Raw genomic sequence first — 24,989 nt, forward strand, 5'->3', positions numbered from 1 at the left:
TGAATTTTGTAAAACAGCTGAATGAGACTTCAGCTGTCTTTTTTCGGTCTATTCTTGTGTCAATCCCAAAACACACATGTGCCAGTGGGCGCTCGCTACTTCTTGTGAAATATTTTGCTTGCAAAGTGTGCTTGTGCATACTTTAATATAAATGCTACTTATTTAGATATTTTGATTTTATGTAATGCAATGATATGTTTTAAACATGTCTTAAGTGTCAAAATACTTTGTGGTTTCACTGTTACTCTAGGACTGCCTAGAGGACCATGCAATTTCTCTGCTCCTCCTAGCTAGTGGCAAGTTATTAAAGTTCTGTGAAGATTCATTGTGGCATCCAGCCTGACCATGTTGTGCTGTCAGAATATTAACTAGCACACCCACCCCCTCCTTCAGCACTCCCCTTCTCTGCTCCCTCCGTCCGCCCACCGGCCATGTGCTGAAAGGGTCTCTGGAGCGTTATCATGGCACCCAGCCAACCCTGGAGTGAATGTGAAGAATTTATTTGCTTCTCACTCTCTACTCATTTGATCAGTTTTCTCTCCCTGTACGCAAGGTAATATGGTGCTCTGCAAGAAGCGAGAACAGTTCTGGGCCTGGCGCAAACCTGCTCTTAATTAATTGAAAGAAATTAAGATGTAAGATGAACGAGACTGTTAAGAGGATGTTCTCACGTGGTCTTGCCACATTCTAATCGTGAGCTGTTGAGAAGTGGTTTTGCTGAAACCACATTTGTTGTCTGAGAAAAGATCTCCCAATTTGGTGTTTTCTCAATGAAAATGGAATAGCCCAAATGTACCAATGATGTAGATGGTTCTGTTGATCATTTTCTGTGTTAGGGTATGACTAGGCGCAGACATAATCTGCAGATTTGTTTCAGATTTTCTGTGCAGGTTTTTGGAGAAAATACATTTAAACCTGATTTATATATAGCTTTTTTTTTTTTTTTTTCCAGCCTTTTGACAATATATAATTTGTCTCAACCACTTTTTCCACAACTGAAACCATAAATTCAACCATAAATTCATTGTAGCCAGATAGATTCAAAATAGTTAAACCAAGAAGTGAAATCTAGTTATGGAACATAAAAAATAATATTTAATTGTTTTCATTTATATGCGTCAAGATGGCAATACACAGAAATAAACCGCAATGTATGTATCTTTTTATAAAAATATTGTAATATATGAAAAATGCTATGGAGAGACTTCAATGAACAATTTTCAGTGATCACACAAATTAATCGTTGAATGATAGTTTTGAATTGATTCGCTAAAACAGACAGTTTGACAAAAATGAATCCTCTTGAATGCTGTCTTTGCTACTGAAGTTTTAATGACTCTGTCATACTTGCAAGACAGGACATAAAAAATTTCATCGCAATATTCACATTGTAACTGAGTTTTTTTTATAGCCCTCAAAATCATTACAGATATATTGTAAATCAAATTAGCCAAAATTTTTAATAAACATGCAAGGGGCAGGAGGATGTGTATTCATTTGTGAATGATGACCATTTAAATTCTGTGAGAATCTACAAAGCTTTCTGCAGAGTTTTGTTGATGCAGATCATGACTGACTATGGGTCTAACGCCTCACGTCGGGGTAAACTGGCCCGCTTTCTAGTATGGTGGAAGTACGTAAAGTTAAAGTGAGAGTTTGTATTAAAAGGGTTAGATTTCCATTAACAGGAACATATGGAAGATTAAGACCCTCTTAAAAGCCTCTGATGGAGTGAGATGTCCACAGTTGGTGTAAAATTAAATTACTTTCAAAATCAATTACACACTTCAAAGAGAACCAATGGCAAATGTGAACTCTGTTGTGTTCCACTGAGAATTTTTTCTTTCTTTCAGATGGCTTGAAAAAGCTTAGGCTGCAGTCTTGCTGAAACCCCCCAAAAACAGATTCTTTGACTGACTTAAGAGTTTGGACTGACTCTAAAAGCCATGCACAGCATGATTAACTAAAGATTGCCCATTAAAGCCACAGTCATTAGATTACTGGATACACTACTGTTTTGTTCTAAAACAGACTGCAAAAACACTTAAAATAACGGCCTAGCCACAAAGGTGAAGTATAATCAAGATGACAGGGTAGTCATCAAATTAACTCAAATTGTTGAATCAATTACATCTTTAAAGTCAACCTGAAATGCAGTTTGCTACTTGTTTTACTTGCATAATTTGACACTTTTCTGAGTGAAACAAGATTATCAATTGTGGGCGTCACACACCAGGTGGTTGAAAATGAAAAGGGCTTGTGACGTAAAGGAACGTTGTTTCAGAGGCAGAACATGTTATTAAATTTACATTAAGTAACAAAGTCAAACTTTTTATAAATTTGGAATAACGTTGAGTAACTTAAATTGTTTTGAATATGTAGCATTCCTTTAAGATCAATTAACAACATTTGTTGGATAATGTTTATTACCACAAAAAATGTTGTCTTGTCCCTTTAGTTTATATATAAAAAGAGCAAAAATCGCTGTTATAGTAAGGCACTAAAATCATGTTAACATTCATAATGTTAACTTTGCTATACTTTTCAAACTGTCTATTTTAAAATTTATGGACTGGCCCTATTTACTTCCATTGTAAGTGCATTACTGATACCGTGATCTTTGCTATTTTTTTAAATAAACGAGGGACGTAACATAAGATCACAACAAGATCAGAGACGCATTATTATAAGTGAATGGGTCAATTTCGATTTCATGCTATAATATGGTTTGTTCGTGGAGGAGGTAAAGGTGGAAGAGGGAGGTGACAGATACAACTCAAAAAGGTATTTTATTTTAACAATAAAAAATGTCGCACTCAACACTGTGGGCTGCACAGACAAATACACACACATGGACGCTCTGCGCTCTCTCTCTCTCTCTCTGGGGTTTTGGGCAGCCTTTTATCTCTCCGCCTCTCACTGTGAACCCTTTCTAGAGAGGAATTCCGCATCAGACATTTGCGTCCCCGGCCTGTGGACCAACTTAAACGGCTGTAGTGCCAGATATCAAGGAGTGATCCAGACATTGGCATCCTTCATGCGGTGGAGCCATTGGAGCAGGGCATGATCTGAACACAGGGTGAATGCCCGTCCCATTAAATCGTTGCTGAGAGTAAGGACCCTCCCACTTGATGGCCAAGCACTCCTTCTCTATGGTGCTGAACTTCGTCTCTCTCATAGAGAGCTTCCGACTAGTGTACATCATCGGGCGCACCTCCCCCTCCACCACCTGGGACAGTACAACACCCAGCATCCTGTCCGTGTGCAAAACAAAAGGGAGAGAGAAGTTAGGGGAATGCCGAAGCGACTTGCTACAAAGTGCTTTTACCTGCATGAAAGCTTGTTGGCATGGCTCCGTCCACTGGACCTCCCCTCCGCTGCGCTCTCTTTTTATTGAGATCAGTCAGCTGACTGGTGACGTCCAAATAATCAGGCACAAACCTTTGATAATAGCCAGCCAGCCCCAGGAACTGTCTCACCTCCTTTTTGGTCTTGGGTCTTGGGCATGTCGCAATCGCTGTGGTTCATGAGCAATTTGGGGCCACAATTGCTCATGACCCAATTGGAACCCTAGATACCATACCTCCACCTGTCTAATTGCACACTTCTTCGGGTTTGCTGTGAGCCCCGCAAATTGGTGTTACCCAAACGGTGTGGTGAAGGCAGTTTTTTGGGATATAATTTCAAGGGTATCTGCTTATCCCTTTGTCAAATCCAGTGTCGAATAAGTGAGCTGTGCCCAACCGATTGAGCAGTTCGTCAATACAAGGCGTTGGATAAGCATCAAATTTCGACACAGTGTTAACTTCTATAATCCACACAGAACCGGACCAAGGCATCACTCTTAGGTAACAGAACCACCGGGCTGGCCCAATAACTGTGGGATTCTTCTATTACTCTCATGTCGAGCATTGCCTTTAATTCTTCACGTACTACCTGTTTCTTGTGTTTGGGTAAGCGATATGGATGACTTCATACCTCTAACACAGGGGTTGTCTCTGTGGTGGTTTATGAGATTTGTGCGGCCAAGGAGAGGCAAGAAAACATCAGAGAAATTATTTTGCAACCTGGCAACCTCCGCACTTTGTGATGGTGAGAGGTGATCCCCACCAGGGTCCGGGGTGAAGTGATTGGCTTTTAGATTCACCAAATATAAAATTGTCAATGGCGGGTAACTCTTACTAGCCACTTTTGTTGGTGATGTTTTCAGGGTTTTTTCTGCATTGAAAATTCTGTGAATGTCAGGCTACTGCCAAAGCAAATGTTATTGTATTCATCTCGTGCGCAGCACTTTATATGCACTAAATTATGTATGCCTCTCATAACTTTTAAACGCACACATCTGTGCGGGGCAAATAAAGCAAGTTTTCACGTGTTTTACATTTTCACCACCGCAGTGCACACCAGCCTGCTCCAGACAGAATAGTGCCATAGTTTTGAGACAATGCAAAGCGAAACTGCTCCGTTTAAAAAAATTGTCTGGGTGGACTGGGGAGGGAGTTTTGCATTGTAAATTTAAGATGTACATATGATGATCTACATAGTACATCAAACCCTTTCTTTTCAAAAGTGCTAGGGAACTCTTGCTACGTTACATTTTTGCATCGTAATCTGTCTAAATCTTAAGGATTAAGGAGGAATAAGTAGTGGCACCACAGAATGATAACTAAATCAAGTCGATTTTTATGTCTTTGAGTTTGTTCTGAAACCTTAAAAGGCTTGTTGCAAAAGAAAAGAGGTATCAGATAAGCTGTAGCAGAATTTTTGTCTCCGTTGCTTCATTGTTTTCTTTATGGTTTAAGTGTGTAGCTATGTTCTGCTTTTGTATGTACAATAAGACCTTGGGTTCCATGACTGATAGCCTGAAGAGGTGGAAAGTATGCAGAGATTTGTTTTTTTTTTTTTTTGTGCTGTTTGAGGAAACCTCCACCGATGGCTCAACAAACCTGATCTCTCAAAGTTCCAGCTTTAAGTGGAATACAGAGACAAGCACGACTCCAGAGATACACTGTGTTAGCGAGTAAGAGAGTGAAAAATGGAGAGCATGGGGTTAAGTTAGCTTAAAGGGGAGCATGACTCATCACACTCTGATTGCCATGTTTGGTACCAGAGCGGCTCTCTCTCACCTTCATGTGGACTTCATTACCTCCGTACAAGCAGGAGAGAAAGACTCATACACATCTCTGAACTCCAACTCATTCTCATTCCCTTAGTGTCCAATTTTGACACTTGTGCAGAAGCAGTCCATATCTGCATGATGACGCCAAATATGCCCCCTGGCATCCTCTCTTTGGCACGGTGAGAAACCCCATTCTTTTTAACGAGAGAACTTTGTTGTCCGTTATAAATCTTTGAATAATTTGTGCCAAACTTCAATGTTTTATAATACTTATAATTAGTGTGATTATTACATTTTACAATCATTTTAGATCCCCTAAACCAACCCCATTTCTAAACCTAACCAATTATCAACAATATAAAACATGAATGAGACAAGTTTAATAACAATAATTTGATATACATAACACTATTTTATAGATATTTTTAAGCACCCAACCACACATTTATGCCTAAATCTAACCAGTTCTCAACAATGTAAAAGAGAGCCAATGGTAAAAACCTGAGCTCGTCACAATTGGTCACAAGACATGCAAGAACCAATGGTAAAATCGCTGATTTGCTGACATCAAACCCGTGCCATAACACCTGAGGTAGCATTATTTGAATCCTTAAGAAAGATACTTGCTTAACAGCTTAGTTAGTCGTTCGGTTGGCCAGTTGTTTGATTAGTTGGAGTGATGGGTATGCAATATAAAATTGAAGGGCGTTAGCAGCCAGGCACAATGAACACAGTACATTACACAGAACAATATTACATTACAATAAATCAAGTTAAATATTAAAAATTTAAAAAAGATACAAGATTTAATTGCACACATATTATTAAATTGCCCACCAAATGTACCCTTTATGTTCTCTGGATTTAGTGAATCGTGATGTCCTGGCCAGTGATGCCTGTCAAGCTTTTGTGTTATGGCTCATCCTCATCATCACCACCACAGTGACATTTCATTCAAACAGCTTTTTTCTCATTATAATGCAGATAAAATTTCACAATTGTTTGTAACTTTCTTATCAATGGATAGGCTAGATTGCCTGTTTCTGCTAAAATACTACAAGATAATTTAAGTAGATAATAGTGAGTGATCATTTATGTACAATATTGTGTGCAAAACATTTCAGTTCCATTGCATGCAAATGTGGAGTCTTTATTCTTGTGATGATGTTTTGAAAAGAGGAAAGATAAATGTTCACTACCTTGTAAAAATCAATGTGGACCTTTTAGTGTCAAATAGGTCCTATTTTGGTGTTGCACTCCTGGAGTTGCTTTTGCATTATGCCAAAGAATCGACTCCACAATCAATAAGCTGTATCAGTTGTGGCCATGAACGATCAATATGCTAATATACACTTGATCAATGAGTGATGTGTCCCTAGTTAATTGGATAAGTTGGTCCTCTAAGGCCAACCCAGTAGACAGAAGCCATTATTACATAGAAATGTCTCTTTATGGTCATTTTCAAGGGATTTTTAGGGTTTATAAAAGCTAATATAGGCATCCATTTATTTTGTGACGCATTTGAGCAAATTCATTTTTAACAATTCATTTTAGCAAGAAGATAATGAAGTTGTGGCAGTGTGATAGAGATTAATCATAGGAAATTAATAATTCTTAGGCTTACGTGGTAATTTAAGAAAGACATGGATGCTTCTAACAAAACATTGACAAATTTGACCTTGGTCACTTTTTTATTATAAAATACTTTCTCCATTTCTGGCTTAAAGAAATATTCTGGGTTCAATACAAGTTAAGCATAATCAACAGCATTTGTGGCATAGTGTTGATTACCATTGTGTTGATTTACCACAAAAAAAAAATAATAAAAAAAAATAAACTCATCCCTCTTTAAATAAAGCAAAAAACTGATTACCATTGAGGCACTTACAATGGAAGTGAATGGGGCCAATTTCTGGAGGGGTTTAAAGCTAATAATTTTATAAAAGCACTTTATAAGCTAAGTTGTTTAAACTTAGCTTGTAGACTATTTATTTTTATAGTCATTTTAGGGGTTGTTGACATTACATCATCACGGAAACGAAGTTGTAAAATTTTATATAACTTTACACAGAAAGGTTAGTAAGTGATATTTTTCACTCTAAATTCCTGTTACCATGCATATTGATTATGTCTTTTGGCTTTACTTTTGAAACGGTGAGTATTTTAACGTTTACGGATTGGCCCCATTCACTTCCATTGTAATTACCTCACTGAAACCCAGATTTATGCTTTTTGTTTTTTTTAAAGAAAAGGAGTGTCAAGTCAATTTTTTATGTGGTAATCAATATTATGCCACAAATGCTGTCAATTGAGCTTAACTTGTTTTGAACCCAGAACATTCCTTCAATATGCAGAAATGGCTTAAAGTAACTTGTAGGTTATTCCCCCGAAAATTGTTACAATTTGGCTCTGTGGCACTATCATAACATTGCTCTGTTTGTTTCAATATCCCATCCTGCCTGACTTGGTAACATTGGCTCAACCAATTGTGTGAGTTTGGGGCGATACTATCTGTTTGGTGACCAGTGATAGACTGGGAGCATGTCTGGAAACCTGTTTGAATTTTTTTTTTTTTTTTTTTTCAATTTCGTTTAGTGACCCTAATGGTGGTGAAATTACGTACCTCACCTTTTGAAAGCTGAAGCCTATTTTTAGGATCATCAAGATTTTTCCTGACAATAAAGCACCCCCATAAGAGTCACACTAATGTTACCTTAACATTTGTACAATTTCTTTTATGTCACAACTTAAATGGGCGTTCAGCAATGCTTTCATCATCTACCACACAGTTAGGCTGTGTCTGAATTTCAGTTTACAAGTGAAGATTACCTCATCTTCCCCATTCCCCCGCCCCTGCTGTTAGACCCCATTCTTGTCCGTGACTTTTCTCTCCACTGTCTGAACATTTTCTACATGATATTAAAAGATTTAGGGATTATGGTTTCAGCATCACTGAAGCGGTTGATCCAGGTTTTGCCTGTTGAAATCTGCTGGTAAGCTGAGTGACATTTTTTTTTTTTCTGACCAGGTCAGGAGCAGGATACTACATAGCCCCAGAGAAATTAAATATCTTGATCCCCTGATGGATGGATGTACTTTTTAGATTATGTCCCAAAATGTCCCTGAAATTATTTATATATGATAGATAGATAGATAGATAGATAGATAGACAGATTATATATAGATAGATAGATAGATATATAGATAGATAGTTAGATAGATAGATATAGATATAATTTCAGGGACATTTTGGGACATAATCTAAAAGTATGTCTATATTTATTTTTATATATATTTATTTTTCTGCAGAAAGTCCTTTATTCATTGAATAAGTTAAAGCGTGAACTTAAAAATATTAAGCAAATTCTACATTTGTATTTAAATTCAAATATGTGATAATTAGAGCTGTCAAAACGAACACATTTATGTATGCGATTTAAGTCGTAAATTTCTCTTAATCACAATTAACGCATATAACGTTAATAAAGCATAAACACTGGTTGGAAGGGCACAACCATTGTTTGCATCCATCCGGAGTCAATACACAAACACACACTTCACAACACGCACACAACAGTGATCCTGTGTTGACGATAAAATGATGGAGAAAGACCTCTTATTGCTATTTGTTATACAAAACAAGCCCAGATGGACTTGTGACAGAAATCAAGTATTTTTCAGCCTGTGTAAGGGGCTTTTTATTTGCCACAGAAGCACGTCAAGTCTTAACTATCACTAAAATGCAGAATGAGACATTTTTGTCTGCAAGCGCTTTTCATGTGGAGTTCAAAGCCGTGCTTGACGCTGGCATTGACACCTTCACACAGATCATGATTTTATGTAGCAAAGTGGATAGCCACTAGTCTGCCAGCTGATTAATATTGTGGAGGATGAGAGTTTGAGAATGAATGCCTATTGCAATTAATACTTAACATATGGTGACTAATTCTTATAATTATTAAATAATTAGTCAACCTTCCAGTTAGGATTTGGGAAACGTTTAATGGCACTTGAATTTGGTGCTATTGTTAATAAATAATTATTGTTACATATTGTTTTATCTTCTTTCATAAGAAGAAAATCAATGCATTGTAAAAGGAAAACTATATTTTTCAGCACTTTGCGATTTAATTGTGATTAACTACGAAAAGTTAATGTGATTCAATCACAATTACAAATTTAATCAACTGACAGCACAAGTAAAAATTAAAGCCCTAGCTTATAAGTAGGCTAAATATTATTTATGACTGTTTACAATGCTTCATTAAGTATACCTTGTCATATTTATTCGCTATTTGAGTAAATTTCACAGGTTAATAAAATAAGTACATTGTACTTTGCCTTTCGAAGCTGGTGTTCCCAGCACTTACTGGGCTTGGATAATTAATAAGCTTGCATGTATTCACTGTTTAAAGTATTTTACACCATTTTAATTGTTGATTTTGCTGTTATGTTTGGTAACGTCTTGTTTTGTGAAGTCTGTAATTAATTTTCTACTCAAAAAATTAGAGATTAGTTTCTTTTAAAAAAAATTTTTTATTACCTTTTGATTGTTAAGCCATTGTGTTTTGCATAACAAGTGTTGAGATCTGCGTGCACAGCATTGATCTTTTTTTCAGTTGCCTGTAATGCAGGGTGATGTTAGTCCAATAGACTGCATTGCATGCATTTAAGGAATATTCTGGGTTTAGTGCAAGTTAAGCTCAATCGATAGATGATTATGGTATAATATTGATTACCACAAAATGTATTGACTTGCTCCTCCTTTTCTTTAAAAATATAATCTTAAGAAACTCTAAAATTACTGTACAAATTATGATTTAAACAACATTACAGCTCAAATAATACACAAGTTTTAACAAGAATGAATGTAAGTGCTTTCAAAAAATTATAAACTTCACATCTCTGCCTTTCAAATCCTCCAAAAATGAACTCCATTCACTTCCATTGTAAGTGCTTCACTGTAATTTGTCTTATGTGAAATGTTCCAATGAAATTCTCATTTCAATATTACTAAATGTACATTAGGGATGCCACGATTATACGGTTTACTATTAATCATGATTAAAAATGTCACGGTTAGTTAAAAACCGTGAAATGCTTTATTTTAAACTTTCATGTGAACATTCAATTCATGTGAATCTGAATCTTAAACACACAAATTCCAAAATATAACAGGAATTAGATTTTCCAGACTCGTATCCATCAAAAAAGTTACTTAAATTGGCTGTTTGACACTTAAATGATTGACATGAGACGACAGATGTAAAACAAGCAGAAAGTCATAGAAAGATAAACATTCTTCAAATGTGACCGGATGCTCCACTAATTGTCCAACGACTAACTAGTAAGTTTAATCATTTTAGCTGTGGTCATTTGCAAGTGATGAATTTAAGATGCAACTATGTTATGTTTAAGCATGCTAATAGCGTGCGGTGCATTTTTGTGTATACTACAAGTAAACTTGAAAAGGTGCATCTACATCGTCCTCATTATTTGAAGCATTGCATCTGTACAAATTCACTGCATTCAACAATAAATGTAAATTTTAGTCATGATCGAACATTAAATCGCCTGCTGTAAGCAATGTTCCCGTTATTATGCACAGTCCACAGGTTTATTTGTGAGATGCTGTGGACAGTATTTTTAGAGTCTGTAGCCAATTCTTTATGTTGGGGTGTTAGACAGACAGCGGAATTCTTTACTATACTGTTGGATACAGTGAACTACATGTTGCGGACCCACAATAATCGTACATTTAGCTTATGCACTTTTGAAGCACTATGGTTACATTGAAGCACATCACTGAGCATGCGCAAAATAAAAATGTTATATTACTAGTAATTTTTTTCAGTACACTTTAAATATTAACCTGATTCCATTTAACATCTGCTTTCTAATGCTCTATGATAAAGAAAGTCTAAGTGTATGTTAAAGTATTGTCCAGTGACTTAAGCATTATAGAGATCAGAGTGCTGTTGGCCAGAGGCTTCTATAGTATTTCCTGAGAAACTGGGCATGGAGCTCGCTAGTCAGCACTTTATTATTGACAACTAGACACAAGCTTTGCAGCTCCTAAACTTGCGAATCTCAGCTCCACGTGTGTTTCTCCTCAGCACATCAAAATGACCCTTGATTTTGTTTATTTTCAGAAATAGTGCGCTGATAAATGTTTTCACTCAAAACAATGCCAGTAAAACCCTTGGGTGTCACTTATATCCAGTTGATCGTCACATTATTCAGGGCCTTTATAGTGCTCAGCAAGACATGTTAGGCAACATTTATAAGCACAAAGACGAAAAAACTGCATTTTACAGAATGCTTTACCTTCTTTGTTGTAGCAACACTCGGTTGCTACCAAACACTCCCTGCCGCAGCATTCTCTTATTTTAGTTAAAATCCAACTCTGCCAGACTGTATGCTTGCTTTGATTAATGTGTTACTCCTTAACTCTTCAATAATGACAAGCAGACCCTCAATGCGGTCAATAGACAAGAATCTGGTTGCTCCTATGGGATTTAACCCAAATAAATTTACTCTGAAACACTGCAAAAACCTTCAAGTGTTCCAAACCAGAAGTGGAGAATCTGGTTTGGCTCCCTTTCTGAATATTTTGACCAAAGCCCAGATTTTGTTCCCTTCTATTTCTAATCCTCAAAGTCCATCAGTCCCATCTCTTCAGAGAATGGATGGAGCCAAGTCTCCATAGAGATAATTTCAACAAGTTGCCAGGATGAAAGTTTAGCTGAGAGAGACACAGGACTGTCTATAGTGGATATAAAAAGTCTACACACCCCTGTTAAAACAGCAGGTTTTTGTCATGTAAAAAATGAAAATAAGATAAATCATGTTTTAATGTAAAAATGACAGCCAATGCAATGCCACTGAAAACCAAAGTGACACATTTCAGAGAATAATAACTTATCTACATAAGTGTGCACACCCTTTTATAATTGGGTTGTGACTGTGTTCAGAATCAACCAATCATCAAGCTCATGTGAAATAGTACACACCTGTCTACTACTTGTAGGATTGTTCTGACATCATCTTGGTTGCATGCTACTGCAAGAGCCATGGGCCACAAAGAGCTTACAAAGCTTCAACGGGATCTCATCGTTGAAAGTTATCGCTCAGTTGAGGGCTACAAATTTATTTCCTAGGCATTAGATATACCATGGAACACAGTGAAGACAGTCATCAACAACTGGAGAAAGTATGGCACAACAGTGACATTATCAAGAACAGGACATCCCTCCAAAATTGATAAGACAAAGAGAAAACTGGTCAGGGAGGCTGACAAGAGGCCTACAGAAACATTAAAGGAGCTGCGGCTCTTTCTGGCAAGTACTGGTTGCTCCCTACATGTGACAGTTATCTCCCGTGTTCATCTCTCTGGGCTATGGGACAGGGTGGCAAGACCAAAACTTATCCAGTCTCCCAAAACCATGTGGAAAAATGTGTTATGGTCTGAGACCAAGATTGAACTTTTTGGCCAAAATTGTAACAGGTACTTTTTTCGCAAAAACAACGCAGCACATCAGCAAAAGAACACCATACCCACAGTGAAGCATGGTGGTGACAGCATCATGCTTTGGGGCTGCTTTTCTTCAGCTTGAACTGGGGCTTTAGTGAAGGGAATCATTAATATCAATTAAAATATCAATTTGGGCACAGAACCTTCTGGCGTCTGCTCGAAAGCTGAAAATGAAGAGATCTTTCACCTTTCAGCAAGATTATGATCCAAAGCACATCCAAATCAACAAAAGAAGGACTTTTGCAAAAAGAGATTAATGTTTTGGAATAGCCCAGCCAGAGCCCAGACCTGAATCCTATAGAAAATCTGTGGGGGGACATGAAGAGGTCCATGTGCAGGAGATGCTCTCACAATTTGACAGATCTGGAATGTTTTTGCAAAGAATAGTAGGAAAATATTCCCAAGTCAAGATGTGCTAAGCTAATTAGACTCTTATCCAAACAGACTGAGTGCTGTAATAAAATCAAAGGGTGCTTCAACTAAGTATTAGTTCAGGGATGTGCACACTTATGCAGTTTGGTTATTCTAACTTTTAGTTTTTTCTGAAATGTATCAAATGTATCTTTTTATTTTTTTTTTAAAGGTGCAAAAATTCTGATATGATTTATCTTTGTTTAATATTTTATAAAACTAAAACCTGTTGTTTTAACAGGGGTGTGTAGACTTTTTATATCCACTGTATATTTTAAGAAATCCGTTTAATAATGGTCCTCTGTTTGGATCCCAGCTCATTCAGACTTGCAGTTTGGTTTTGGTGGCCCATCCGCTCTTGCAAGGATATGATTTCACCGCAGTCCTCTTCTCCATGGTAACATTAGAAAAGACTTCTCAGACCAAAGGACTAACTCCTTGTTTGCCGATTACATCACGGCAACATGCATTGAGGTTGCTTACCAGTGTGGAACGAGGCCTGAAGGGTTGAGGTCAGAGTCTTTAGCCTCTTGTTCTTCACTGCTTTGAACAAGCTGAGGTGACACCAGGGTAATTTCAAAGGAGCACAGAGAGTCTGTTACTTTGACCAAGACCTGTTATGATGGGTCAGCAAAGGGTGGCAGAATTCTATTGGTTTAGAAATATTGTTTTAAATGTGAACAGAAGATTGCATTCCTTAAACCAGCACTTGTTTTCCAGGAATAATCTTACTTCATTATCACTTTTTATATTGTTTTTCTTGTTGAGAAATTTCTTGCAAATGGTTTAAAGGGATAGTTCACCCAAAAATTAAAATGCAGTCATTGTTTACTGTCCCCATCTGTTGTTGTAAACCTATATTACTTTATTTCTTGTTTTTAACACACAGGGCGAATTTTTGTAAAAAAATAAATAAAAATTGTGCTCAATGATGTCATGCAATGGCAGTTTATGGTGACTACCACTCCAAGCTTCAAAGAATGCAAAAGTATAATTCAGAAGTCTAATAAATTATTGTTTGAAAAGCATGATTGTTATAAAAGCATAAGATAAGGTTAATTGAGAAATAGCCTTATTTTTTTGGACCAGTGCCAGTTCACAGCGGATGGAATTACCAACGCGATGCTGAAAATAGAAAACAAGCGATTGATAGAATGTACCGTCACTCATCACTGCTGGTTAGGACAAAAACTCTAACCATAGAAAATATACCTTTTTATACTGCATTGTTGTTTGCCATCAGTTTAGGACATGGTGTGACTATGGCTGCCTGTAGCCTACTCAATGTTTCATGTAACTCTTTCCGAGAACCTGGGCATAGAAGCCTGGGCATAGAAATGCATAATTTTTTTTATACAAACTCTTCAGACATGTTTAGTAAATTCTGTTTTGTGTGCAGTTGTATTGTGTCTGTTGTCACTGACTGTGGAGGACCTGTTTTTAGATAAAAAAAAAGTTTTTGCTTGATGGCTTTTTGCCCCAATGTTGCGAGGGCACTGGGTGAACTATGAACACGCACAGATCATCAACGGTCAGTGAACATTTTTTCTAAATAATACATAAGATTTCAGTTTGTTTCTCACCAAATATTACAGTATGCTTTCATTAATATCATGAATCTCATTGGACAATTTTTATTTTCACAATGTTCACATTGTTTTAAGAAATAATTAAAAACTGTGTTTATATTTTAGCATCTTCAAAGTATTCACCCTTTGGCTAGAATTTGCAGACATGTACTCTTGACATTTTCTCAACCATCTTCTTGAGGTATCACCCTGGGATGCTTTTTAAAAAGTATTGAAGGAGTTCCCATCTATGTTTTATTGGCTGGTTTTCTTTATTATTTGGTCCAAGTCATCAATTTCAAAATTATTATTTTTTTTTAATTAAATTTTTGTTTTATAATGAAATAAATTAATATGGTGGCACAATTATATTTTTGTCTACAAGATTAATTTCAAACACTTAAGCATATACCTTCAGATCAAAAGATTCCCTGTTGTTTTTTTGTTTTTTTAAATTTCAGTCAAGTGGTGTGTGTGTGTGTGTGTGTGTGTGTGTGTGTGTGTATAGATAGATAGATATAGAGATAGATACCTTTTTTAATAAATTATAATATTTATTCATTTTAATACATCTAATAAAGTAATGAGATTTATGTTTAAAACAAGTAAAAACTGTTTGGCACATGGTTAATATAATTGTTTTTACTTAAATTCATGTTACCTTACACAATTTTGACTAGACAAAACCTGTAAGAATGTATTTTTAATTTTTTTGCAGTGTATGATTGTTTTCAGTGGACAACTCTTTCAGTGAAAAGTTTTTATCTGTAGCCCTGCTCGTGCCATTCATATAAGTATTTGAACCACCATTCATCAGTCATGCCTTTTAGGCTTATCTACTATATCATCCATCTGGATGTAATTTAACTGGCAATAAATGAACTCTCGCTGCTCTACTGCTCCATTTGAGAAACAAATGAGAGGCAAGAGAGAAAAAACCCAAGTGAGCTCATGACACCCTTCAGTCAGCAGGTCTATTTTGGGACAAGGGGACATTCTTGAGGGGACTGCCCAGTCTGACCAATTTAGCCCTGAGGGAGGGGTCCTAACAGCAAAGCCAGATTGTCCCAGAGTCATCTCTGAGTCCCACAGATCTGTCAGACGGCTGACAGCTAACAGGACACCTCAGACTTGGAGGACACTGGAATTCTGGAGGAGGACAGGATTAGACTGACTTCTAGCGGGTAGAGTTTTGGAAGACACAGAAATGACACATGATGTGTAAGTCTGCACAGTGGTCAACTACACCCAATAGGTGCTAGTGGGCTTGTAGAGATAATTTCTTTTAAATGAATTAGATTCTGATATTTCTATAGATATTTCTGTATCGTGTGCATATGGTAAAGTAATCATGGCTTGATATCTTTCTTGATAGCTAATCTTGGTGTTCTCCGAAGTAGAGTAAAAATAGACAACCGTCAACTGTAGCTTCTGGCTTATGTTGCTTGGGTTATAGCTTATAATAAAGTGGCTTGGTGTTGCCACAACAGCAAATAAATATTAATCTGTTTGAACCATCTTATGATAGAATTAGGATGAATGGCTTTTGTGACTGACTGCAATTTGAACCCATAGAAAGTCGTAAAGCAAATATATTTTTTTAGCTTTTGATATGGGATATTGATAAGATTTAACGGTTTTCTTTGGTATTTAACAATGTGTGACGAACTTACAGTAGTCATACAGTAACAGTAAAGACAATGTAGTATGGTGGTTTTGAATCAGAGCCCATATTTACATTGGAATTCAAGCGATGACCCAACACAATATCAAATCTGTAACTTTTTTTTTTTTTATATGAAGCCTAGTAGTGTTGTTAATGGTATTTGAGCATGATAGCATCTTAAGCAACTTGTCCATGTTGTTATCTACCAAATTTGGCTATAGCTTCTACCAAGCGACAGATTAATTTGTTCCAAAATTGTCATAGAGCTCGACCTTTGATTTCACTGATCGGTATGATGGCTGCATGGTCCCATGGTGTTTAAACTTGCGTACTATTGTTTATACAGATGAATGTGGTACCATCAGACATTTGGATATGGCTCCCAAGGATGAACCAGATTTGCTGAGGTCCACATTTTTTAAAAATTTTATTTAGATTTATTTAAGCTATGATGTCAAGCAAAGAGGCACTGAGTTTTAAGGTACGCCTTAAATACATCCACAGGTACACCTCCAATTTACTCCAAGTAGCCTGTTAGCCTATCAGAAGCTAATTGGCTAATTGCCTTAAGGCTTGACATAATTTTCTGTAATTTTCCAAGCTGCTTAAAGGCACAGTTAACTTGAATGTAAACTTCTGACCCACTGGAATTGTGATATAGGCAATTAAAGTGAAAATCTGTCTGTGAACAATTGTTGGAAAAATTACTTGTGTCATGCACAAATTAAATGTCCTTAACGACTTGCCAAAACTATGGTTTGCTAATATGAGTGGTTAATGAGTTTTAATTACTTCAACCTAAGTGTATGTAAATTTCTGACCTTAACGGTATATTGGAAGTGTTTCTCCTTTTTAAGGTGGAGAAGCTTAGTTATTTTGCTGTCCTAACTATGCAAAATTACTGTATATGCTTAGTTGCATTTTATTATTTGCAATTAGCATTGTTTTCTCCCTCTTGTCCACAACCCTTTTCACACTTCGCGTTTGCGAACGTATGTCCTTATAGTTGTGTAAACTATGGCAATGATCGGGAAAAGCAGTATTAACCAGTGACACTACAATGTTACAGCACTTCACTTGACTCAAGATGTTTGTTGTTCTGTCTGTATCATATAATGTATGGGTTTATTTGTGCTCACAGGTGTAATGAATCAGTAGTTTTTAATTGCCATTCTGATGTACTTATCCCCCTCATACAGCCTGTTTTTCATCCAGCTGTGTTTTGATGTTTTTTGCCAAACTGTACTCCACAATAAATTAGCAACTCACTGTCTTTTTTTTTTTTTTTTTCCCTCAGTGTCTATATAAATTAGCTTTTGTGGTGTAGTCATGCACCGTTTATTTTCTGTCAATGTTAAAAACATTTAATTCCTTTTCTCATTAATGTGCCATTCTTCTGTACCTAAATATGTGAATGTATATGTGTATGAATATGTATTGTCATACTCTCTTTTGACTTTCTCACCTAACTTGACTTGTTTTCGATGTCCATGCTTGACACCCGTGTCAAAGTGGTTTCTATAAGTCAAGTCTTTCAAGGCTTTATATTTTCATTTGCCAAAATAATGAGCTCATTCCCATAAACTTTTTGTCTGTTGTTTATTTTAGTAACACAAAAATAAGAAATTAATGTTGAGTATGAGATACGGCTCTTTTTTTAAATGTCTTTTTAGTTCAGTATTCAGACACACTTTTTTAAGCTTGTGGCTTCTACATTACAGCTGCAAATTAGCACCATATGCTTTTAATCATTGACATGAATTGTCATGCATTGATTGCAGAATTTGTAGTGTGTTGTAAAACAAAATCTTTTTTTAAACTTAATATGATTTTAATTGTTGATGATTTTATTCCAACGTTATGAGAAAATCATAATTCACATTGATACTATACTGTAGAATTTTTTTTATATTTGACTGATAGTTCCAGATACAGATGTTTGAGAATTTGATTCAACAACATAAAAGAAGTCAAATGGGGGCCTGGGTAGCTTAGCGAGAGTAGATGCTGACTACCACCCTTGGAGTCGCGAGTTTGAATCCAGGGTGTGCTGAGTGACTCCAGCCAGGTCTCCTAAGCAACCAAATTGGCCCGGTTGCTAGGGAGGTTAGAGTCACATGTGGTAACCTCCTCGTGGTCGCTATAAAGTGGTTTTCGCTCTCGGTGAGGCGCGTGGTGAGTTGTGTGTGGGAATAGCATTAAGCCTCCACACGCTCTGTCTCCACTGTATTGCGCTCAACAAGCTACGTGATGAGATGCGCAGACTGACGGTCTCAGATGCACAAGCAATTGAGATTCATCCTCCACAACCCGGATTGAGTCACTACTCCACCACGAGGACTTTGAAATTGGGCATTCCAAATTAGGGAGAAAAGGGTAGAAAAATCCAAAATAAATCAATAAAAATAGAAAGTAAAATTGTGTATGTGCTTAAATTAATGCATACTGTGTTTAAGGGATTCCTTCTTTGTTTTGTGATACATTACATAACAGAATTCAGCTGCATTTTATTTTATTCTAACAAGAAATATCTATTATCTGTGATTTACAATACACTATGATGACATTACATGACCGAGCATGCATCTGGCCTTTACAGTCTTTAAAATTTGCTGAGCTGATTTAAGTGTTTGTTGAATAAAGTAACCTGGAGGTGTGTGTGCGTGTGATGCAGTAGATGATCAGCATTGCCTTGTTGATCCTAATTGCACTGATCTGGTCTCTCTCTACCCCATGGTGTATTTAGTATCCCAACCCTCTGTAATGCTACCTCAGTTAATGTCTCAACCCTTGACCCGTCATATTATTATAAGGTTGCAGATGTCATCGCCCTTTTACACACGATTAAACCTGTGTGTTGAGGAGGAATGGGTGAATTTGTTCAGTTTATTGTTGCCACCCTCCTTTTGTTATTCCGAGGATGTTATAGGGCCCTGATATGGGGATTTTTCTGCTTCTGAGAGCACAGGGGCCCTATGGCTTTCTGCAACCCTTTTCACATTTGAAGGGCACCGTCTTCATTCCTCCATTTTTTTAAAGTGATAAAGTGAAAATTAGGGTTGGGAATTGAAAACCATTTCTTATTCAAAATCGGTTAAAGAAATTAAAGAAAATGTATTTACATTTTTCATAACATTTACATTTAAGAATTTCTGACAACAAGCATTATAGGCTGTGAATGCTATTAGAATTGTTTTCCAAGTATTGTTAATTTTTTCTTCCTCAAAATGATTTAAAGAATCATTAACTGTCAATAAGGAGTCAGAAGCTTAACCAGAATAGTTTCATTTCTTTTGATTAACATCCCTAGTAAAAAATTTACAAAAAAAATATACAGAATAAGGATTGAACTGTAAGCTAACATGACTTCCTACCATTCACCAGTCAGTTGTCACCATACTTGTTGGTGCCTTTTCATCTAATGTTTTTGGGTGTTGGCTGTAGGAGTTGGTGACTGTTTAGGTCATAAAGAAATACTGCTTTCAGCACTATTTTGGGGTCATTTAGTTAAAGTGAAGATGAGCCATTTCCTCTCCACCTGGGATGATTCATGGTGTCTACTGCTGTAATTTGTACTGTTTTTTCACAATTGAGTTTGAATTCTGCTGCGTTCACTGAAATAGAAGTCGATGCCTACACAGTAATGTTATGTTTTTATGTTTTTTTGTTCTCTTTCTTTTTGGCTAATGGTTTTAAAAATGTTTTTTTGCATTGGCAAAATCAGAACTCTGATGTTTTTTAACCTTGAATTGATTGAAAATGTCTTTTAATGTGACATTGAGGTAGTTTGAGTGTTGTATGATATCCTGCTTGGAGCCAGACCCTTGCAGTCACTCAGTCTGTTTGTCTCTCTACAGTGACATGTGTTAGATTATAGCAGCATATTGGGTGGTTGTTGCTAGGGGCTGCAAAGTGTGCTTGCATAAAGTAATTCTCATATTTTTGCACTTCAACTGAGTACTTGAAGCATTTTGGGTAACAATTAGGGATGTAAAAATGCATTAATAACAATACATCGGAAAAAAGAAGAATTGTAAATTATTTGGTGGCTGGCAAAAATTTTCAATGCAGTAAAACCCTGCATTGTCATGATTATGGTTTCTTTTTCTATCGTGGTACTGCAAAATCACGATTAGAATGGTCACTTGCCCAGACAATCCAATCTTTAGTCACCACATCCCTGCAGGCATTTCACCAGCACTGTTCCTTTACCTGAGAGAAATCCAGGCCAGGAACTGTTTGTAATTATATTTGAACCATTTTCTAGTGGAAATGCTCCTGAAACTGTTCCTCACTGTGCTTAGACCATTCGGCCTGATGCTGGAAAATATATTTTTGTTATTATTTCAAATATTCATATATAACTTTAAATCAATTCTAGCACTGATGGAATGTTCATAGAATTGTGTTTCTATGAAACAATTGGTTTTCAGAAATAATCTTGAAGGGGCAAGCCCAGACTGGTTCTGTGGCTGTTTTACCACCTGCAGAGGCATGAAGCCTGAAATGGCAGCACCAGACCTCCCGTGGACTTGTGGTTTATATGCAGAGGTGTCGCATGCATCCTCCCATGCACCATGTGTTGCTCTAGGTTTCACACTCTCAGTCTGACCCCACTGCACCACCCACTCATGGGAACCTGGTGCTTCCAGGTGGCGCTCTCAGTGTGTGACAAGTCTGAGAGGTTGCATGCCAACTCTGGTCCAAGTGAGACTCTGAAGGTCTGCGTTTGCTGTCATTGGTAGTGTACAGCTCTCAGATCCAGAGTAGCAAATTGATCCCTGCGAGTCTGTTGTTAATGTGCTTGACTTGCACATTCCCTAGAGTGTGATACAAGACTCGTATGCTGAAAATCCTGGTTGTCCATTTTCCATCAATGAAATGAAAAAAGAGAAATTAACTTTTTTTTTTTTTTTTTTTTGCAGAAAGCACTCAGAAAATAGATTTTCAATTAAATTAATTTTAATTGAGGAAAACCACACAATTAAAATATATAAGCCATTTCAACTGAAAAGAATCTATTTGACATTTAATTTAATCATGCTTCCTAGATGCAATGAAAATAAGAAGGGCTGAGTAGGATTCAAACCCTGGCTATTTACGAGATATTGTTGTTTTATTTACTTATTTATTTTTATATCATACAACAAATAATAACTATATTTTAATTAAGTATTGTACTGGACAAGAAATGCTGAAATCACTTTTCAATGTGTGTCTTTGTCTATTATTTGTGTATAGCCAGTTATGGCTAGCAAAAATTATTCTAAAATACATTTGATATTTTTTTAATTATTGAGTCATGTAAATGTAACGAAAATGTGTTATCTTACACTTACATTAATTGCTAAATGGTTGACACTGCGGCAATGGGGTTTCAAATACAGCTTCTAAGGGAATGACTGTAAATCTGACTGCCGCAGTCCACCTCTCTTTTTTTTGCCTCTTGTGATTTGCCGTTGGACCAACTGGGAATAAAAATATTTCTTGTGGTCTATGGAAGTTGTACCCTGAATCAGTTTACTTCTGTGTTCCAAACCATGAGTCAATTAACTACACTGAACAAGCATCAAATATGTATTTTCAGTATATATTTTGAGTGAGTTTTAAAATCCAGGACAATATTTTGTAACATTTTCTAATATGATTCCCAGCAAATATACGTGTGTGTGTGTGTGTGTGTGTGTGTGTGTGTGTGTGTGTGTGTGTGTGTGTGTGTGTATCTGAGCACCAAAAATGTTATTGATTCATCTTGCTGTCAACTTGCCCCCCTTCAGTGACTTGATTTGGATGGGTCCTTGACCGGTGCTGCCCTTGTCAACGCTTAACTGATTAATTGTAAAGTTTACAGGCTGGATGCTTGGAACGTGTCTGCACATTCTGATCGGGCGTCTGCATAGTGAACCCCTCCCTCAAAAAAACAAGGCCCTTATCCTGTACCTGACCTGTCACTCACCCCCATCTGTTCACATGGAGACAGGCCAGACATTTGCAAACCACGGGATCTGGCTTTTCTATGCCGTCCACAAAACAACATGATCACAGAGTGCATCTGTCACATGTGAATGTTTCCGAGTTTTATTTTAATGAACAAGCTGGGCTGTTCCAATTGCGGAACAGTGCAGCACAAAGCAACGTTGTGTAGATTGATTGCTGAACTAATAGTTTTATAAGTTGTTAGAAAGGAAGTGAGCTGAACAGTATAAAGAAGAGGAGATTGACCACTTGTAGAAAAATTAATGGGAGAAATAGTCAGTACTCTATATTGTGGCTTTCAAGTGAAATCCAAAATACAATTCACAAGTAAATTATTTTACCATTGTTTGTATATTTTTTTTAGTTTGGCTTCCTTTTTCTGTTTCAGTTTGAATGAGTTACATAATATGTCATAAAAATATGAAGTATATTCTGCCTCTTTAATTCTGTATCAGAGAGGTACCACCTCTTTCAACCAATAGGCTAATTATTTAGTGCTCTGCATATTATTCATTTTAAATTATGTTTACCAAAGTCTGCACAGCTGACTGACCGCACATGCTGCTTCAAAACAAAGCTTAGCAAGTAAAGATAAATCACAATTGAAACAGAGTTGCACGGAATAAAAAGAGAAGGGTGGGGGTGGGAAAGAGAGAGTGAGGAAGAGAGAGAGAGGCAGGGCGGGAAAAAGCCTGCTCAGTTGAGCAGTATTAACAGCGTAGCAATTTAATCTTCCCAAACGTGATCTCTTTTAACAACTGTGAGCGCTTACATGCCTGTTGCCAGGTTACCGTCCAGCACTGTGAAAAAGCAGGATTGTGTACGCGAGTGGCATGGAGAACACTGCTGACTTGCACCCGTCTCCTAAAGAATGAATCACCGATGCATTCAGAAACAGGAGGAACGCAATGAATAGGCAAGTGTGATCAGGATCGAATCGGCAGCATTGACGCTGGAGCCGGGGGAAGCATGCAGCTCCAGTCTGCAGCACAGTGCAAGGTGTGGGGCTTCATATTGAATGAAAGATGCGTCTTGTCTACAAAAATGGAAGTCCACCGGTATGTACGCACAGGGATTGTGTTGTGGATGCTCTGGGCAGAGCATTCAGATATAAGCAACTGTTGCATACTGGAATACAAGCATCTGATTTGGTGCATCTTTTATGTAGCTGTAGAATGGCAAAACACATTGCACAAGGGCTGAGTAATTGCAGTTTAGGTTCATGTTGTTTTAATTTCTACTACATCATTGGCTCTTAATGTTTGAGATTATAGGTTTAACAAAGCCGTGCTCTGTCGTAATTATGGAGGATGTGAGCTGCTCTAGGAAGTATGGTGGAGGAAAATGTTTTCTGTTAAATTACAGTAAATTTAATTTGCTCTAATAGCTCCCTGTGGAATGGATGGAAGATGCACAAATTGGCCTATAAAAGCATTAGGCAAGCCACCAATGTTTGTGTACAGCAAGTTCAGTCATCAAATATTGATGGGTAGTTTATCCCAATATGCAAATGTTGCCCGACAGACCAAATTAAAAGTCAGTGACAATTTGTGAAGCTAAAATGTATTTATTCACACATTTATTCTGCTATATCTGATACCATTGTAAAGCATGTTATGGCACTTTTCCACTACACGTTATGGTTTGACTTTACTTTTCTGAGCTTGCTTTTCCACTGCAGTTTAGTGCTGCCTCAACGTGGGTGTGATTTACAGGCTGATCGTCATAGTTGCGTCATCTCCAATACAATGACATCATCTTAAACGTGACAAACATTACTGACCATAAACAATAACCTGACTGCTAGCTTTTAGCTACTAGCTCATTGTGCTGTATAAAGCAGTTGTTGCATGGTGATTTTACACAAGTGTAACCGTTAAATTGGCCTGGTTGTTTTACAAGCAAGCTTTCCAGTAGCTGGTCAACTAAATATAGAGTTAATATAACAAAATGTACCATCCTCCATCGTGGACTCCAACAACGCTGTGGCAGAGTCCAGGGCACTCTCCCTCCCTTTGCTCATATCGGTCTTTTTCCATAGATGGCGTCCATTTGGTCAAACCACTTCCAATTTCTTCTGTTTGAACCACTCCAGCTGTTGTGGGCCTTGATTGTTCTGTAGTCACTTAAGTTTTTTTGTACTTTTCCCTACACTGTTGTTAGGTCTCGTGATAGCCGTGTGCGGCCAACAGTTAAGACACTTCCTGAAAGACTTTTTCGTTTTGCATCGTTTCTTTCATTGCTAACGAGAGGAACGTCTGCACCTCATTTATTAACCACAGCGTGTTTTTGCGTACAGCCATTTATTTTTACAATTCGAAAGTCACTTGAACAAATGATACTGCTATCGCTGTTGATAACTTTAAAACTAGTGGGTTGATGTCCCGTGTCACAAATCCAGTGACGCTGGTAGTGACGATTCTCTCTGACCATTCAGTGATCTGCAGGGTTTTGACGTCACATTTAGTATCGGCTCGCTTGGAACCTCGGCCCAGGTGATACTAAAAAGTACCAGATACTATCCACAGTTGAAAACCCCCAAAATGCCCCATTAGTCTCAATTCACATGTTAGTGTGCATTTTCTACTTTATAATAGTGCTTTACGTCTTCAAGGAAAGGTGTTTCCCCATGTAGTCACCATGAATGGGCTGTTTTCATTAACCGTGCGGCCACTTGCAGCCATGACTAACAAGTATCACTTACAATGTTCTTAA

At 37.1% G+C, this 24,989-nt stretch overlaps 1 protein-coding gene across 5 annotated transcripts in view; it reads left to right on the forward strand.

The window, feature by feature from the left end:
• Positions 1–24,989, forward strand: part of enah (ENAH actin regulator) — a 138,378-nt gene that overhangs the window by 24,052 nt on the left and 89,337 nt on the right. Inside the window, exon 1 of one of the 5 annotated variants that reach the window (XM_052095377.1) lies at positions 15,720–15,853. The exons of 1 other annotated variant lie outside the window; for it this stretch is intronic. In XM_052095377.1, the coding sequence (XP_051951337.1) occupies positions 15,840–15,853 (14 nt within the window). In that variant the 5' untranslated portion in view covers positions 15,720–15,839. Of the gene's footprint in view, positions 1–15,719; positions 15,854–22,986; positions 23,333–24,989 lie in introns of those variants that run through there. 3 more of the 5 variants (XM_052095375.1, XM_052095379.1, XM_052095380.1) reach the window with 3 other exon arrangements.

This window comes from Xyrauchen texanus, chromosome 28 (genome assembly GCF_025860055.1).
Source record: "Xyrauchen texanus isolate HMW12.3.18 chromosome 28, RBS_HiC_50CHRs, whole genome shotgun sequence".
Classification (NCBI taxonomy): Eukaryota; Metazoa; Chordata; class Actinopteri; order Cypriniformes; family Catostomidae; genus Xyrauchen; species Xyrauchen texanus.